Here is a 20,379-nt window from a genome sequence, read left to right as displayed (position 1 = left end):
GCACATGTTTTCGCATTTTTGAGAAATAAAAATGATTATAGCCTTATTTTAAAAAATTCATAGAGAGGATCATGGTGTGCTTCAGTACATATTCACATGCATGTATCTTTTGGTGAAATTCAGTGTAAAATAATTTTGGTCCGAAAGCGGAAAGGGGAAGTGGCCAGGGCGACTTTGAAGTCAGAATGTTGTTGCGAAATCTCTCTATGCAACATTACGGAACACCTTTCATTCCAATGATGTTTATGGCCGTTTGACACGGTTTTCATCGTCTTTACCGGTTCAAATTGTGAGCATACAAACTCTGTATCATGAGTATATCCATTCCTGACGAATAGTGGAGAAATAATTAACAATCATCATTTATAAGTTGGGGCAGAATTGGAAGGCAGGCGAAATTAGACGACTTGGCTATACATGGGTTCTCAGTGTTTATCAACACGATGTTATGAGGAGGGGCAAGACACTGGCAGCCAACCACGTGAGCTAATTTTTTGACTGACAGCGGTTTCCAACAATCGGAGGTTGAGTTGTATGCAGCTAGGTTCGCGCAGTCAGTTTATAAACAAAATTTAGAACCCATGTATACACTAGGCCTAGGTTTCCTGTTTACAAACATTTGTGCTGTGAGGGGGGGCAAGATGCTAAGCAGCCAACCACGTCAGCACATTGTTTGAGTGACAGCAGTTTCCAGCAATCAGACGTTATAGACAGGAGTGCATAGCCAGGGGTGCGCAGCCAGGGATTGTTTACTAACGGGTAAACCATGTATAATTTAGGTGACTGACCTGTCTGTCTTCAGGTCTTCGGCGAGTTTGAAGGTGAAGGCTCAGGTGAGACTGAGCGAGATGTGGCTTTCCTCCTGTGTGGAGCAGGTCTCCGAGCGCAAGTTCAGCCCCAAAAACTCTTTCGTGATTGGCTGGCCCACAACCAATTACGTCGTCACCCTCAGGTAGGACAAGATTTGATTTTGTGTCCACAAAACACATTTTAAGCATTCTAAGACGAAACATACTGTGGTGTAGGCTATGGAGTATGAAGAAGGGTTCTGTTGCCTTGGCACTGACATGTCATTTTAATTAGCAGAATGAGCTGGAGATAATTTAATTAGCATTCCGCATTCATTTGTGCCTTCAGGCGAATTCTGTCAAGAGCAATAAGTAACAACATGTTAAATACATTATCACATACCTGGGACAAAACTCATCTGGTTTGGAGAGATTTAATTTAATTTAAAAGTTAATTAGGTAGCCTTAAAACTATCACCTATCAATCGATCAACTAAGTGCTCCATGCATTTTCAATGAAGTAGTTCACAGTCCTTGGTTTTAGGCAACATTTTTGTGGGCATGTAAATAGTGGTTCAAGTATACTGTATGAATGTACATTGGCAATTCTATTTTCCTCCATAGTTCCTCTGAAGCAAAGGAGAAATGGCTCTCAACTCTGCAATGGTAAGTTCTAATTAACAATTTCATGGTTCAGTGGCATCATCGAACAAACTAAGTACACTATAGCTAATTCATTAGTCATGATCCATTCACGATTTATTCATTACTTAGTAATTATTCATTTATTACCAAGTTGTGTCATTAAATAATTCACTTGTAATTCTGCAGGTACATCATTCAGTCTAAGCAAAACGAACTCCCATCTAAAATCGTCACACGAGTCACTGTGCTGGATGACAGCGTCATTGTGAGTTTTTTTTTTTCTTCCAAAATGGCCTTTACTCATCCATCGATAGACACTGACTCAGATTCTAATGATCGCTCAGTGAAACACTATCAGATATAATAATAATATAATACAGAAGCGTGGATCACATAATGAAAAAAACGAGCGGTCAGCCAAGCAGCACGGGTCATCAGACTAATTAACCCTTTGATGCATACTGCCTACTACACTGGTCACGCAATTGAACTGCGCTTGGGGCAATGTACATTAATTGGGAGGGAAAGTAATCTCATGGCAATGTTCCAAGCCTCTGCTTCAAATTAATGTTTTTTTTTCTTTACAAAATTACATCTCGGCCCTAGTAGTAGTGGCTGTCATATAACACACATGTTGGCCCGTTTTATCGATTCGGGCGGTGAAATGTTCATTTTTTAATTGAATTGAGGTGATTTTAATATTCTTAAAAACGCTAATACAGAACTACACTGACTTGCATGTGTGATGTGTTTACTCCATGTAATTAGCATAGCCAAATTAGCATAGCCAAACATTAGCCAGAGAGGTGGTTACTCGTCACCACAGAAGCCATCATATCTGCTAAAGAAGCTAAAACCAAACCAAACTAATCGAGTGTAGTATTATGTGTAATAAGACGCCAATATGGAACTCACATGATTACAAGAATGTGAAGAAACGTGAGAAACACGAATAACTTGCATTCATTTGTTTCTCTGTGTTTTCAGCGAGGTGCGAAGCACAGCATGCTGGGACCTGTAGTCCATTTCCAACCAGATTGGCACAATTTCTATTTTTCTTAAAAGGGCAAAAAATGACTCAAGATTTTCACTGGTAGTAGTTCATCCTATTCTCTAAGCCGAAATATGTGTGCAAGTTCAGCGTCATATCTTTGTGGGATCTTTTTAAAAACTCGTCTTTGGGAGTTTCAATAGGATCGCCCTGGTGTTTCGAACGCAACCGCTAGGATCGCTGTTTTCCACTTTCCCTCCCAATTAACATAATGCACAAGTTGAGTTCATCAAGACGAGCCCTGCTATGTTCAAATACATAGCCTTATGACCTTGTTTTAAGACCATTGACATAGACTTGTGTTCTTCCCTTCTGCAGACCTGAAATGAGTTCTGACCACACATAGTGGTTCTACACATACATCAATGCAGTGCTATTTTCAAACAGCACTATTTCTAGCGCTATTTGTAATCTTTCCGTAGAGTCCTCTACTGTAGTGTGGATGAGACCAGTGTAAGGATGTGCCTTATCTACTTTTGTTTTCAACTGGCCAGGCTTACCTTACCATAATACTATAATATGATCTATTTATTGGAAGTTGCATTAATCAGTAGATTTAGAATACTGTAAGAGAAATTGGGGTAGGGTTAAGCTGTGGTGCAGCGCGCTAAGCCCCCCACATTTGGACTTGCATGCCCAAGGGGTGCACCCAGGGTTCGGGTCCGGCCTGGGTCATTTGCCATCCCTAGTACCCTGTCTCTGTCTCCACATTCGCTTCCTGTCGCTCTTCACTGCCCTGTCTGAAATAAAGGCGAAAAAGCCCATAAACAATACATTTTTTAAAAGACGGAGAGAAATTGGGGTAAATTGATGAAGATGGAGCGAGTGAATGAAAAGAAGGAGATCAAGGAGTTTTTGTAATAAGGGAACTGGTGTTGTCATGACAACAACCATTACTTACACCCAGGCATGAAAAAATAGACTTTCCAGGAAAAAAGCGCCAAATAAATACTTAACAAATATGATCCACACGTCTATTGTGTTTGATAGAGAGTTCGTGGAGCAAGCTCTTGAAGGACTGGTCTCAAATAAAACAGCATGTTTAGTTTGAAACCAAGTATCAAGTACCAAGAAACCAAGTACCAAGTATTTCACAATATATCAGTGTATGTGTATTATGTTGTCGTTAAAGGGACACTGTGTGAGATTTTTAGTTCTTTATTTCCAGAATTCATGCTGCCCATTCACTAATGTTACCTTTTTCATGAATAGGCTACTTACCACCACCATCAAATTCCAAGTATTCATTATGACTGGAAAAATTGCACTTTTCATACATGAAAAGGGGGATCTTCTCCATGGTCCATCATTTTGAATTTCCAAAAATAGCCATTTTTAGCCGCAAAAATGACTACTTGGACCATACTAGAAAATATTTGTTTATTACTTTGTAAACTTTCATGTAAATATCAAATTTGACGATGGCCAACCCACTTTCAATGAGCAGCAGAGTTGCAGTACCTTTTTCCTGCACAGTGTCCCTTTAAATTATATATTTTGTCTTTAGTGGTGTATTTCAAATGCAAAAGCAACTGTGCCAAACATGTTAAAAAGAGAAAAACAACTTCTTTGCTTCAGACTGCAGCACTTCAACTTGATAGCAGCACCACTGCCGATCATGTCATCCAGATGATCGCTCTTCAGCGAGGCTTAAAAGTAAGTCGCCATCTGCACCATTAGATTAGCTGGAGACAATCAAATTCAAATTTCTTTATTGGAGGATGGCCTCTTGAGATGGGCCTCTTGTTTTTCGAGAGGGTCCTCAAATGCAGACACAATACATACAGTACATACATCCACACACACTGAAGCTCTACCTCACTACCACCAACCACACAATTTCTATCTCTGGCCAAAAAGAAGTAATAGTAGTTAATTCATTCATTCCATGGATGAAAATCAGGTTCTACTTATTGCAGGAGAGAAATGTTTCTCTCTGTTTTTTGGCTGGAGTTGTGACACATGGCTGGAGTGAATCGGAATGCACAGTGGCTTGTTCCCTGGGAAAACTGGACACAGCTTGACCATGACACTAATATAAACAAGACTTGGCATGGGGGGAGAGACGTGTGTATGGCTAACTTATGCCCGCTGGGTATAAACCACATTGTGGCAAGGGACTTCATGGGGCTGCTCCAGGGTTGCCACACACACACACGGACGCACGCACGCGCGCACACACACATACACATACACACACACACACACACACACTCACGCACGCAGACACATACACACACACACACACACACACACACACACACACACACACACACACACACACACACACACACACACACACACACACACACACACACACACACACACACACACACACACACACAGTGCAAGCATACTCCATTCCACTCCACTCACAATACACCTGTATTGTGATTATTGGAATTAATCAAAGCTTGTTCACTCACTCACACACACATGCGCGCACACACACACACACACACACACACACACACACACACACACACACACACACACACACACACACACACACACACACACACACACACAGAGTTCTAAAGCATAGGACACAGGCGATACATGTGCATGTGCAGCAAGAGCATTCTCGGAAAGCTTTTCTTTATGGGCCGCACATGTTTCTGTCCTGCTGTGCTTTGTGTTCCGAGTCACTTTCAGCCAATAGATGAATAGAGATAGTAGAATGGTATCGAAATATATACAAAATATACTGTATGCATTGTATATGGGTCATGACGTTTCAGCAGTAGCACATGTCAGGGTAGCAACGACAGCCGGTGCTACTATTTTATGGATGATTTTGTCGGCTTTTTTTTAGTGGACAATCTAAGAAGCGTATTCATTGCAGCACATCAACCACCAATTACCGTTGTTCCATCTGACGTTTGGGGAAAAAAACATCTTTGATCCTTCATATACACTCACCACCAGACACTTAATTAGGTACGACTAGTACCGGGTTGGACACCCGTTTGCCTTCAGATCTGCTTTAACAGCCTGTGGCATGCATTGCAACCATGCTCAATTGGTGGTAGGGGCCCTAAAATGTTGACACGAAATTCTGACCGTACCATCAAAGTGTTGCAAGCAATAGAATTTGAGACTCATCAGACCAGGCAACATCTTCTTATTGCCCAATTTTGGTGAGCCTGTGCAAATTGTAGCCTCAGATTACCGTTTTAAGATGACAGTAGTGGCACCCGGTGTGGTCTTCTGTTGGTTTAGCCCAGTGTTTCTCAAAGTGGGGTGGAAGCCCCCCTGGGGGGGCGCAGAGGTATTGGAGGGGGGGGGGGCGTGAAGTCAGAAGGTTTTTCTTTTTTAATACTTTTCTGCTTTGCCATTATGTCATTATGCCATTACTTTACAATCACTAATATTTAGAGAACATCATAGGCCATATACGTGTATATTATATGTCTTTCTATCAGCTCGAACAAGTCTGGCTATTCTATTCTGACCTCTGGTATCAACAAGGCATGCCAATGCAGGCCAATGCATTTTGCCCACATAACTGACTCACTGGACATGTTTTTTTCCGGACTCTGTAAACCCTTGAGATGAATGTGTGAATATCTCAGAGAAGCCCATCTGGCAACAACAAACATGCCCCGACCATGCTCTAAGTCAGTGAAATCACCTTTCTTCACCCATTGTTATGCTCGATTTGAACTTCAGCAACTGGTCTTGACCATGTCTACATGGGTAAACACATTGTTGTTGAGTGTAAGTACATACACATAGGGCCATCATTAAATTGACACTGTGTGAGATTTTTAGTTGTTTATTTCCAGAATTCATGCTGCCCATTCACTAATGTTACCTTTTTCATGAATACTTAGGCTACCACCACCATCAATTTCTAAGTATTCATTATGACTGGGAAAATTGCACTTTTCATACATTAAAAGTCAAGTCAAGTCAAGTTTATTGTCAATTTCTTTACATGCCCTGGTCATACAAAGAATTTGAAATTGCGTTTCTTGCTCTCCCATGCAGACATAGACTAATCTAGGTAAGGACATAGACAGTATAGACATAGACAGTACTCATACATGGACATAAGACAGTATGGACGTAGACATTGCTCATACAGACATTTAAAGTGCAAGACTGGACAACAGAAGACTTGTAGAGAACATATATTAAGAGGAGGTATTTTGTTGTGCTTTTTCTAAAAGTCCTTTATAGCGTTCTGACATAGTAATAGTAGCATTTGAAGAAAATAAATAATTAAAAAAGGTTTATTAAATACACCAGCAGCAGTATGTGTGTGTGTGTGTGTTTGTATGTGTTTTGTGTGCGTGTGCGTGTGTGTGTGTGTGTGTGTGTGTGTGTGTGTGTGTGTGTGTGTGTGTGTGTGTGTGTGTGTGTGTGTGTGTGTGTGTGTGTGTGTGTGTGTGTGTGTGTGTGTGTGTGTGTGAGTGTGTGTGTGTGTGTGTGTTTAGTGCAGGTAGAAAGTGCGGTGTGCGTCTGTGTGTGTGTCTGTGTACCTGTGTATGTGTGTGTGTGTGTGTGTGTGTGAGTATGAGTTGTGTGTCAGTGTGTGTATGTTTGGGTTTAGTGCAGAAAGTGCGGTGTGCTTGTGTGTATGTGTGTGTGTGTGTGTGTGTGTGTGTGTGTGTGTGTGTGTGTGTGTGTGTGTGTGTGTGTGTGTGTGTGTGTGTGTGTGTGTGTGTGTGTGTGTGTGTGTGCATGTGTATGTTTTGAGTTAGTGCAGGTTGAAAGTTCAGTCACAGATGTAGTAGTGCAGGTGGAATGTTCAGTCGCAGATATGGTGGTGGGGATGAGGGGGGGAGCGTTGTCAGTGGCCTGGCTGGCTAGAGGCTGACAGTGAAGGGAGAGTGGGTTGAGTGTTCAGTATCTTGATTGCTTGATGCATCGTGCTGCTTGCAAGCCTGGTGGTACGGGAACGGAGGCGCCTGTACCTCTTTCCAGAGGGCAGGAGGCTGAACAGTTTGTGTGCAGGGTGGCTTGTGTCTTTGATGATCATCAGTGCTTTCCGGGTGAGGCGTGCGGTGTAAATGTCCTGCAGGGAGGGGAGTGGTACTCCAATGATCTTCTTCGCTGTGTTCACAACACGCTGGAGTTTCTTCCTGTTTTTCTCTGTGCAGCTTCCTCCCCACACTGTGATGCAGCTGGACACGACGCTCTCTATGGTTCCTCTGTAGAATGTTGTCATGATGGAGGGTGTAGCACTTGNTACATGGGGATCTTCTCCATGGTCCGCCATTTTGAATTTCCAAAAATAGCCATTTTTAGCTGCAAAAATGACTGTACGTTGACCATACTAGAAAATATTTGTTTAATACTTAGTAAACTTTCATGTAAAGATCAAATTTGCCAATAGGCAGCCCAGTTTCAATGATCAGCATAGTTGCAGTACCTTTTTTGACCATTTCCTGCACAGTGTCCCTTTAAAGAATGTAAAAAAAACCCTGAAAAATAGTTAGCCTCTTTGTCACATACAGGAGCGCCATTATTTTGGTCAAGTTATTTGTCGGTCTGACGGTCTGTTTTAGTTTTTGGAGGGTTTGCATGCAACATTGGTATGTGCACCTAGTTAATAACTGTAGATTCATAGCCATTTGCCAACTATCATTCAGCAGTCACATCGTCTATTACAAAATATGTGTCGACCATATCACATCACACATATATTGATACAAAAAATGACATAGATCCATGTACACTTGCCCCTTTACCATTCAAACCCTGAGTGAGAAGTACACAGAAAATTGTCCCAGAGTAAAACTAAAAAGCAGTGTTAATTCAAAATCTTCAACTCAATGTAACATCTTCTGGATTGTTAAGGAAAAACATTCTGTACACTTGAGGCTGACACTCCTCTGAAACCAGTGCAGGACCAGGTATAAAATAAAAAAGGACTAATCTGGTCGGGAAAAAAAGGATTTCAACTGTGTAGACATCTCACTCGACAACCTGAAGCAGCAATTGTCCCAGACTTTAAACTGGGATGTGCGCACAATCTTCCTTCTCAACTGTGGTGGAGAATGAATGAATCATACTCGAACTGAACAGTCATTTCTGTGCATCGCTGGATAGTCAAAACAGTCGTCACCCATGATGAGAGGATCTCAGGGTGAGAGAGAGGAGAACTTGACACTTCCTTTTCAAAAGACAGCTTACCAAAACTAAAGCCTTCCCTGAAGCCCCAGCTGCTGCTCTGTCGTCTATTGTCTTTCCTAATTCCTGTTTCTTTTCTTTTCTGTTTTGTTATTGTTGCATTGTTTCCAGCTCTGTGGCGTGTGACAGAATTAATCTATTTTTTAGAAGAAGGATGCTTCAGCGCAAAGGGAAAAGAATCTGGTGCCACACGGATGTCTATTTTCTGTTATTTATTTTTTTCAGTGCAGTAAGACTAACGTTTCGACATGCGTCTTCATCAGAGTTAAATAAATAACAGAAAATAGACATCCGTGTGGCACCAGATTCTTTTCCCTTTGCACGTATTATAGTCCTGCTCTGATTGCACCGGATTGTCAAATTAGAAGCGCAGAGGGCGTATTTCCTACTTCAGCCTTTGTGGTGCTCCAGTCAAGACAGGCTGGGCTTCTTTTCAGTAGACTGGATGACTGGAGCACTCTTGCCGGTTAACACCATTCGATCTCACAAGTGAAATAGGGCTCGTTTTTGATGGAGCAATGCTGCACAGGCTGCACTGTGCTCATGCGCACTGTGACCCGTGTGAAGCATCCTGGTTAGAAATTGTGTCCACAACGCGGTATATGGGAGTGACTTCTGCTCCCCATTGATGTAAGTCATTGCGGGAACAGATTTTCTGCTGTGCAGCCAGGCAGCTACTCTAGAGTCACTGCGCTGGCATGGGACCTCCTCCATGCTGTCAGTAATCTACCCTGATTGGCATTCATCTGACATGAATTGGATGTGTAGTACACACATGTTTGTGAGGCAGTTCAATCACTGCTTCAAGTAGGAAGCAGCGTTTTTTATGTCTCGGGAAGTCACGTTAGACACATTCCTGTCCACCTTGCTTGCCAAGCATTCAACTCCACCTTTTTAAGACCTTGCAGATTTCATTCTGATCACGCAAAAATCTGCTTCATTGCAAACACGACTATAGTCTGGAGGCTGTCTATGCAATTCCTCGTAGGAAAGGTGTAGTTTATGATTGTCCATGGCCGTTTGTTGGGTGTTGCGAATGTGTCCTTTGGCATATACGTAGCCCATAGCCAATCATGTCAGTTGTGTCTATTCAAACAACCTTCAGTCATGTCTTTCCACCCCTGCCCAGTCACACTCTCAGATTGGAGCCCAAGATCCCTCGCTGATGGATTGAATGCTCCCTTTCAGATCGGAACAATTGTGCAAAGGAGCATGGGATTTCCCAGACTAGGAGCACTCAGCATAGGCCTACTTCGAGCATACTGAGAGCAACTTTTGGATTTTGACTTTTGACTCTTGACTCTTGAGGAAGACGCAGTTGCATCAAAATAAATAACCTCTATAAAGCATGTAAGAGTGCTCCGGTCATCGCTGGATCAAGTGGCTGAAAAGTAGCCTAGTCTGTCTTGATTTAGTTTTTCTTTTAATAGAGTTCAGGTGAAGGGTATTTTTTTATGTCCATTTGTTTTATTTACTGTTTTGTTATTGTCTTGTGTTAAGCCCTATGCCAGATGTACAAGAATTGCACTCAGAAGCCACTATCTCTCTCTCTCTCTCTCTATCTCTCTCTCTCTCTCTCTCTCTCTCTCTCTCTCTCTCTCTCTCTCTCTCTCTCTCTCTCTCTCTCTCTCTCTCTCTCTCTCTCTCTCTCTTTCTCTCTGCTTTTTCAACCCTCTCGCCTTTCCTCATTTTCTCTGCCTCCCTCTTACTTATCTGCCCATGGCACTCCATCCCAGACACTGGTTAGATTGACAGCCATATTCTTTTTCACAAAGTTGCCCTGGAATGCATTTCCTGTCTTTTCCTTTTCTCTTTTTTTTCTTTTCTTTTTGTCCGTTCTCGGGCACTCGGTTACTTCCTGTCCAGCCGATAAGAGATAATTTCCTGCTCCAGTTCCCTAACCAGCCTCGGCCATTTTTCTTCCATCCTCCACCCCTCCTCCAACACCTCCCCTCCCCCAACCCCCAGGGTCCCCCCGCCGAGTATCAGCTCTGGGTGGAAACAGCTGGAGAGGAAGCCCCCTGTGTCCTCATCGGTAAGTGCCACGTCATTGCACAACACGCCCCGCCACGCCACACCACAGCACACCACAGTACACCACTCCAAGCCACACCGTGCCACGCCACACTACACCACACCATGCCACGCCATGCCACTCCACACCACACCACACCACACCACAGCACCCCACGGTGCGCCACGGCACACCACATCACATCACACCACTCCAGACCGCACCGCACTGCACCAGGCCACACCACGCCGCATCACACCACTCCACACCGCACCGCACCAGGCCACACCACGACATGCCACACCACACCACACCGCACCACAGCACGCCACGCCACGCCACACCACACCACACCACGCCACGCCACGCCACACCACACCACACCACGCCATACCACATGACGCCATACCACATGACGCCATACCACGCCACACTGCACCACACCACACCACAAAACACCACAAAACACCACACTACACCACCACACAACACTTAACAATTTCACATTGGCTACGTTTACTTGACATTTTTAATTAAAAAATAATAATTCAGAATTAAATAGTTGCATCAAGTTTACTTTGATCTTTCATTTAATTCCGAATTGTGAAGTGTTTACATGGTGTTTTCAAAGCGGAATTAAGCTTTATTCAGAATTAAATTGAGTTCATTCTGAATTAAATGTCTCATGTAAACAATGCCAGTGTTACATGACGGCTTCTGAAACTATTATAATAAAACTGCACTGTTCCAAAGGGGTGGTAACAACCTCTAAGCCAGAACTAGAGCTGCTGGGAGTAATAATGAATAGTCTGACACTGTGTGTGTGTGTGTGTGTGTGTGTGTGTGTGTGTGTGTGTGTGTGTGTGTGTGTGTGTGTGTGTGTGTGTGTGTGTGTGTGTAGTGCGTGCGTGCGTGCGTGCGTGCGTGCGTGCGTGTGTGCGTTCGTGTGTTTGTGCGTGCATGTGTACGAGAGACAAGAAATGAGGAGAATCATTTTCTTCCTTCAATCATCTCTCAGGGATTTTGCTCTTCCTTGTCTTTGCCAGATCTCTACCTGTATAAGTCTGTCCTTTGATCAGGCAGCTACTAACTGTATATGAGGGTAATAACAGGAACATGCTGTGCCCCTAAGATCAGAAGGGCACTGTGGAGAGATGGACTGGGGCATTGAAAGCTTTGGCTAGGCCAGGGACAAAGGACAGACAGCTTTGTGCTTGATCTATTCATCACTTCGGGCAATGCAATCTGTCTGTGGGAAAGTACCTGTAGCTTCTTTCCAATACCAAGCATTGTGAAGTGGTTACCTCTACCTCCGGTGTGCAAAAGCTTACCTCAGGCAAGGAGATGATGTTTTAACCTCCAAGGTTATGTTTTTGCCAGTGTCTGTCTGTCTGTCTGCTGTTTTTTTTATTTGGATTAAATGTTATATCGGATTAGATTATAAGACTATTTTGTGTGATTATACTATATACAGTATACATGTTGATCTTTTGTTTTTAGAAAATTGGTTCATTAATTTGTGTGTGTGTGTGTGGCGGGGGTTTAGACGGTCGTGAGACAAGTTAGTTTTACCCTATGATGATGTGCTGTTGCATTGGTGATCGTGCTCAGTACGAGAAAGAACTGCAGGTTCATACTTGGTTTGTGCGCTTGTCTGAGGAGCCACTGGTGCGAAGTAGAGCATGACACGGGAGTGGATTTTCACTCCCGTCCCATCCCGGTCCCAGAAAAAAAATCCCATCGCGTCCCATCCCGCCCACTCCTGAAAAGAATGTTTCCCAATCCTGCCCATTCCCACTCAAAATCAATCCCACTCCCGTTTCATCAAAAAAACAAGGCTTTTTTAAATTAAAAAATAAGCGAACATTTCCGGTCTCATTCATTTTTATTCCCACTCCTGCCAGCTCCCATTCATCTTTATTCCTGCTTCTGCCCGCTCCCATTCATCTTTGAATTTTGACTCCCATCCCGTGGGAATCCCGCAGGACCCGCGGGACCCGCGGGAATTTAAGAAAAATGTCATCCTCTAGTGCGAAGTTACCAACTGCTGGATTATGACTGAATGCCACTAGGTCAGAATCCTTCCCAGACATAGCGATACCCATGCGCCTAAGTGCATGGTCTGGAGTAGCCCCTTGGTCCCGATGAGCAGAGCCGTTTGTGACTGGGTCGGGGTGTGGCTGGAAAAGCGTTGCACCTCTCCTGACACTACATCGCATGTTCGTGAACAACCTGGTGCTAAATCACACGTAGACGACCTGAGTTTTGTTTTATCACTGGCTAGGGTTTTAATGCAATACATCATAGTGATAGAGAGATATTCTCCAGGCATACAGTAACTGGTACTTACTGGTGGTAACCATTATTACTGCATATTTCATTTAATATTTTTCAAGGACACTTAATTTTAACTGCAACTGATACAAACAGCAGCTGCTTTTATGAATATTGTTGCCTATATTAGCCATGCAGTTGACTAACCTGTAACACTGTCAGCAGTCATGCTGAAAATGTTGAGGAGATTTTAAAGCAATGGCAAAACATGGACACATAATTGAACAAGAGTTCTGACCATCAGTCTGTGATTACCTGCCAGTCTCAATCCCACCCCCTCCCTTGTAAATACCAAGGAATCAAACCTCCCCTGTAGCAAATCAACTGTGTATGCGTGGGCATACGGTATGTGTGGGCAGAAGTGTGTTCAAAGCTGAGCTCATTATTTTGGTGGCGAGAAAGTTTGATGTTGAAAAATTCAGTGAAATATTCCAGGTTGACATGTTTAAAACATATTCGATATATATATATATACACAGAAAATCAACAAAACATGCCCAACTCTTTGACTCCCACACACACACACAAAAACCAGAAGATAGACTGTATATGTGAGATGATTGTCTCCAATGGTGAATTTAGATTTTTAATGAGATTTCAGCCCAAGTCCTGCTAGCTAGCCTTCTGTGTTACATGGAATGGCATTAGCAAGGCTGACTCACAGGTCCGCCCCTCATGATGATTAAGGTCATGCAGCCTGGGAAGGAGCAGCAGCTGCACAAAAGCCTGCCTCCAACGGCAAATTAGCGCTGTTACCGCAGTAAATTGCACTATTGCTACTGCACTATTGCTATAGCAACATGGTATTAATAGGTTTTTTTTATGCTTTTCTTTCATCTGGGGCAGGGTTGTGGTAGGGCTTTGTCGCCAGGGGATATCATATTAATCACTGTACCACAGTAAATTGCACTATTGCTACTGCACTATTCTGCCATACAAAGGCAAAGTAACTACGCCAACATTGTAACTGAGAAAAAGGCCTTCAGAATATTCACATTAGGTTGGAGATTGCAGCTACTCCAAATTTGACACAGCAATATCTCTAAATTACAAACACATTTGGACAGTAAGGCTTTGTCACAAGATAAAGGAGGTGTTATGAAGACCATTTTCAGTCTACACTCAATTTTGACTAAATATGTAGGTTCTGCACTTTGCCTTTGTAGAGCAGTATTGCAATAACAACATGGCATTAACAAGGTTTTTTTACGCTTTTTTAAATCTGGGGCGGGGCAGGTTTCTGGTGGGGGGGGCGGGGGTGGTCACCAGGGGATATCAAATCATCGTAGTACCGCTTCTACCCATCATTACTGCCTGTGATTGCCAGCTCCACCCCCTCCCCTTTCCCCCCAATCCTGCTCTCTCGTCTTTAATTTCCTCCGGTGACTCTCCTACCTCATCTCTCTTCACTCTCCTCCCTCAACATTACATGATCATCTTCCTCACATCTCTCTCCTCCAAGTGGTGTCATGATTTCTTACATACGGTACGTACATCATTTCATAAATACGTTGTGACCCTATCGTCCGCTTTATGCATATGCACAAAAGACATCTCACATGTAATGCATTACCAAGTCTGAGTCACATGGTGGTCCATCATTATAGCCTGTGAGCACCTGCCCATCTCATAGCCACCCTCCCCTTCCCTCCCTCCCTCCGCCCAATTCTGCTCTCTGTTCTTCAATCTCCGCTCTCCTCTCCACCGCTCTCCTCCCTCAAAATGGTATTCTCATCTTCCTCACATCTCTCTCCTGTCTCAAAACCTAGTGCACACACTGCCAAGTGTATTCATTACTGTAACATACATTTGTGTCATGGATTCGCTCACGATGGGACTAATTAGTCACGCCCAGTGATTGGATACTCTTTATTACAACACTCTCATCACATTGCAGGAGACAGGAGAGAGAGGGCATCTCTCAAAACCTAGTGTGCACACTTCCAAGTGTATCAACCTAATTAGTCACGCCCAGTGATTGGATACTCTTTGGTGAACTCTACAGAGTATCCAATCACTGGGTGTGACTAATTAGGTTGCAAGTGTGCGCACTAGGTTTTGAGAGATGCCCTCTCTCTCCTGTCTCCTGCAAGTGTTGTGATGAGATATCATAGTCAAAGGGGTCAGTTGTCCCAGGCCCAGGGAGAGAGGGGGGGCCAGAATAGGGTCCTCATTACATTGTTTGTATTTGGTGGGGGACTTTTAAACAGGGGTGAAAGTCATTTTCATGTTTTACCGGTTCCTTGCAACAACCTTGCCAGGCCGCGCCCTCCTAGTGACGAAACACCTTTGACATTGCTGCTAGGCGAGTCAAGAGCAATGCAAGTACTTTATGAGCTCCGGACAACTCTGGAACTCCACCCACTTTCGTCTGGAAGCAATCAACTTTCAGCAACTCCAGCGGTCCTGGGTAGTGTTCAAAGCAGTGACGAGGTTTAAGCAGAGAGGTTCTATTGGGACTAAGAAAATGTTTGGTTTAAGCTTCGGCACAGCCTTTTCTGGCCTTGACTAGTAGCAAACCGAAGGAGGTGGGTCAGCCATGCCTTTTGAGAAATGCTAATTGTAATGCTCTACTTTAGGTCAGATCAAGTCTCGAAAAGATTTGAAAGTCGATGATAATCAGGCTAGCAACAACCCCCCTTCCAAGACCAACATCAGAAAGAGTGCAAACAATCACGTCAGTCCACTACAAACCTACAGTATATCGTTGCATGATTTTGGGTTACTTATAGCTATTCTCTTTATAGAACACTTGTCTGAAATGGCTTAGTGTTGCATGTGTTGTCTACTCAAATAGCACACCTTACCTATTTTCAAATGAGGGTTTTTGGCCAGCATTAACCCTATTCTCTTACTGGTACTGCGCACCGGCTGTAACTTTTATACCGGTGCTGCGCACTGGTGTGCACCCGTCTACTTTCACCCCTGTTTTTACAGGACTTTGTGATTTGTCTCTGGCCAGCCAAAGCTGTCAGCATCCCTGGCATCTACCATTGGTAACACAGCAGTAACCTCTCATTTACATTATTGCGGAATTGGTATTGAAGCCTTTATTCAGACAGGACTGTGTGAGAGTGCAACAGGGTTGCAGAGAATGACTAAATGGCCTCGAGCTGGATTTGAACCCGGGTCCCTCGCTGTACAATGTCTTAGCCGCTGGCTTGGGCCACAGTCAAGGTCACAAGCTGGCATTTTTTATTAATCCTCTCCTCCTAATACCAGGTCATGAGTTGCCGTACGGCACACACACACACACGCGCGCATGCACGCACACAAGCACACACACACATGCAACACACACACACACACACACACACACACACACACACACATGCAACACACACACACACACACACACACACACACACACATAGACACTCGTGCATTAGGTAATGCTGCTCTCCTCCTACCAGGTCATGAGTTGCCGTACGCCATGGTCCTGCACCAGCTGCGCCTGGCCGAGTGCCTGTCGGCCGTGAGGAGCAACCTGCTGACAGCCGAGGGCACCCTGCACCTGGAGCTGGTACCCAGGGAGGTGCTCCTACCACTCTTCACCCTACGCAGCCGCGCCAACGCCACCAGGCATGCCCACACACATCACGGTGCGTATACACACACATATCACATACACACACACACACACACACACACATGCACACATACTCTCTCTCTCTCTCTCTCTCTCTCTCTCTCTCTCTCTCTCTCTCTCTCTCTCTCTCTCTCTCTCTCTCTCTCTGTCTCACGCACACACATATAGACACACACACATACACACACACACACACATAAATATTTGCTGGCATGCATGCACACACACACACACACACACACATACACGCACACATTATGTGTCTGTGTACGGGGTCATTAACCTGACCTCTGTTATCTGAATCTGAATTGTTAGGCCTACATTAACATCGATTTGTGTCATGGAATCGCTCACGATGGGACTGGCTCTTAACCAGGCAAGGATATCATCGTATTTATGTGAACTTATAATGCATTTTTTTTCCTGCACATGTATTTACACAGGGGCTTTTTTCACATCATTAGGCATCAGAATAGACGATTTGGGGTGGTCAAGTTCTACCGATTTTCACACATCTAAGACAGGCAGGGACAGAGAAGAGCAAAGATACAACTTAAAATGTACATTTTTTGCTGTTTCTCAGGTAATAATTATTATAATTGGCTCCAGTGGGGTGCGCAGATGGTGTTCTGGGATTTTTCTCAAGGACAAGGAATCCGATGAATATGAATATGAATATCTAGTGTTGTGGCAAAGGCAATGGATAAAAATCAAGTAAAAACACCTACGTTGTTTGTGTCTGTGTGTGTGTGTGTGTGTGTGTTTGTGTGTGTGTGTGTGTGTGTGTGTGTGTGTGTGTGTGTGTGTAGTGCGTGCGTGCGTGCGTGCGTGCGTGCGTGCGTGCGTGCGTGCGTTCGTGCGTGCATGTGTACGAGAGACAAGAAATGAAGAGAATAGTTTGTGCGTGTGTGTGCGCGCATAACTTGTACATGTTTATTTAACACTTAGAGTGTGGCATAGATAGACATAATCTTTGTTTTTGCATGTGTCCTCAAGCCTCAACCCTGAAATTGGGAACATTTGCTTTGTTTTAAAATTAGTCTAAAATGCTAATATACTCAAATGCTTTTTTTACTTGTAACTAGAAAAATGTGCTTGCTAATACAGTATTTCATCTAAAAACAAGGCACACACGTAGCGGCATGAGCGTGGGCCTTGTTTTTAATATGTCCATGCATATTACAGTTTTTTCTGATTGCTAAAGCTCAATTTTCGCAACTTTGGCTGCTTTTGCAAAACTCTACACACAACTACAAGAACTTCACACCTATCTAGCAAAGCACTGTAGATACGTTGCAAAATCAAACTAAGGTTGAAAAACGCTATACACTTTTGGAAAGTTAGCATTTTTGTGTCAAATCATTCACACAAACTATCTTATAATAAACACACAAACACTGCAACTACACACATGCAGTATAAATGATACACACATTTAGCTTGCGTTGTTCTTTGCACAATGTAAATCAATTGTAGATCACACTTTTGTCATGAATACTTGTGATATAAAAACACAGGGGATGAGACTTCAATCATGGATGTTTATTTACGTTCCCCAAAGCAAACTAAAAAGATGTTTTTGACATGTAATTCAAATACACAAGAAAACACAATGTAAGTCTAACAAAGGAAATTACTGAACATCCATATGCCTTGCTGGATCTGACAATAAAATTTCATTGACATCACATGCTATGTCTTCAAGTGCAAGACAGCGGAGAAAGTATCACCTTGTATCCAGTCCTGACATGCCATCTGGTCAATATCAGTATGGACTCCTACAGTATATTCAAAACTAATTGTTGATTACCTGCACATATCAACATAGTTGCTTTCATGTGAATTTTGTTTCTCTCAACTAGCCGTGATATTGCAGAGATGCTCACATTATTTATATTTGCAGGTTCTGCCATGTTCTATTAGGCCTACTGAATGTCCTGCAGCCTTATTGTTAGCCATCACCATATTCAATGTGGGTCTCCTGCTCAGGTGTGAACACACAGTTGTTCTCTACTGCCTGCTCTCAGAATTCTAGTAATTCTGTAAAGTAGCAATCCCATCACTTGTACATTACTGTATTTCACACATTACAGTCAGTATATACTATTGTCTTTCATATACACTGTCTCTGTACATATTTGCTATACTGCGCTGTTGAGTATGAAATGACTCTACATACCGGTTCTCAGCGTTTCTTCCTGACTATAGGGTTTTTTTTTCTCAGACCTCTCTGAACTTTTTTCCCCCCCTTACAAACTATGATTCAAGCGAAAGGGAGTTTTTCCTCACCCCTGATGCCACCAGGGGCCGCACCTGAGCGCCCAATCTCTGTGTGACTATCTATGACTTATGACAGGCCCAGCCACTATGGACCTTACGCATCTAAGAATCCTGGTCCTAACCTACGTTGACCTTATGACTCTACAATCTCTGTCTATCTCTTCTTCCTCTGCCTTCCTGCTATTTCTGCTTCTCCTCTATACCTCTCCTTTTAAATCCATCTCTAACAATGTTTTTTTCCCATTTGTTAAGCACTTTGAGTTACATGCCTTGTATGACACAGTGCTATACAAATACAATTATTATTATTATTATTATTATTATTATTACAGTNTAGCGGCTCAGATTGGGTTGAACACTTTGACCAGCTTTCCTGTAGCTCATGCCATGGTTGATGACATGGTCAACGAATGTGTCATCTGTGATTATGTGCCTTTGTCTCCTTTCTCCCTTTCCTCACCCTCCTCTGATCCTCAATCTTCTGGTGTTTCTTTCTCCTTCCATTATTTTCCACACAGAAAGCTTACCTGTGACTCATTTATACAGCATGCTGGTTGCAAGGTGAAGAGATTATCTAAAGGTGTTTCTCCCTGTCACATACTGTCTAAGAATTGGTATTGTAGTGTACAACATATCCACGAATGTGTACATTTTTTCTAGCAGTGTGTTCATAAATTGCAAATTGTGTGCACAGCAGTGAGTTGTGTTTACAGTTATGCAAAGTGTGTTTTATAACATTACAAACTGAGTGCTAATCAGTTTTTGTGCTATTAGTTTGGCTGATTTGGTTATAGGTTTGTGCATCTGTGTGAGGAGTTCAGCAAAAGCAGCCAAAGGTTACAAAAAATGAGCGGTAACACTTTCTATGAAGCCCATATCTATAGCGCATTGTGAGGGCATTTATAACAAATTATAATGCACATTATAATTACTTACAATGCATTATGACTACACCCATGAGGTGCCATGATGCTTTATATTAACATTAATGAATAATCATGAATCTAGCTTATAATGCTTTATAAATCAAAGGATGTTATGAGTGTTTGTGACTGGATATAAACTACAGGCTGCCTCATGGGGCTTACAGTACAAACCCCAACTCCGATGAAGCTGGGACGTTTGGTAAACAGTGAATAAAATCAAAATGCTATCATTTTCAAAACATTCAATCTATTCATTAGATGGAGAATAGTGAAAAGACAACATATTAAGTGTTAAAACCGAGAAAAAATATTGTTTTGGGGGACATATGTACTCATTTCTAATTTGATAAATCCAACACGTCTCAAAAGAGTTGGGACGGGGACAATAAATGGCAGCAAATGTCGAGGAAGACTAAAAACAAAACAAAAGACAACACTTAACAGTTAAATACATTAACCGATGAGATGATTTTATATAAAAAACAGTGTTAATTCCTATCTTGGACATGATTTCACCAGCTTAAATGGTGGGTGTATTCCTTGTCATGTTTTGCAATGTTTTCCTTTCTGTAGTGCTTACAGTGTGACAGGTCTTGACCAAAAACCCACCA

General features: G+C 42.9%; 1 protein-coding gene across 1 annotated transcript in view; it reads left to right on the top strand.

The window, feature by feature from the left end:
* arhgap20b (Rho GTPase activating protein 20b) overlaps positions 1-20,379 on the top strand; it is a 77,829-nt gene that overhangs the window by 36,048 nt on the left and 21,402 nt on the right. Inside the window, exons 4-9 of the mRNA XM_063202151.1 lie at positions 803-952; positions 1,413-1,454; positions 1,620-1,698; positions 4,063-4,140; positions 10,594-10,660; positions 16,387-16,575. Coding sequence (XP_063058221.1) covers positions 803-952; positions 1,413-1,454; positions 1,620-1,698; positions 4,063-4,140; positions 10,594-10,660; positions 16,387-16,575 — 605 coding nt within the window. The remainder of the gene's footprint in view (positions 1-802; positions 953-1,412; positions 1,455-1,619; positions 1,699-4,062; positions 4,141-10,593; positions 10,661-16,386; positions 16,576-20,379) is intronic.

Source organism: Engraulis encrasicolus, chromosome 7, assembly GCF_034702125.1.
Source record: "Engraulis encrasicolus isolate BLACKSEA-1 chromosome 7, IST_EnEncr_1.0, whole genome shotgun sequence".
NCBI classification, from domain to species: Eukaryota; Metazoa; Chordata; class Actinopteri; order Clupeiformes; family Engraulidae; genus Engraulis; species Engraulis encrasicolus.
This window is presented reverse-complemented; position numbering and strand designations above follow the sequence as displayed.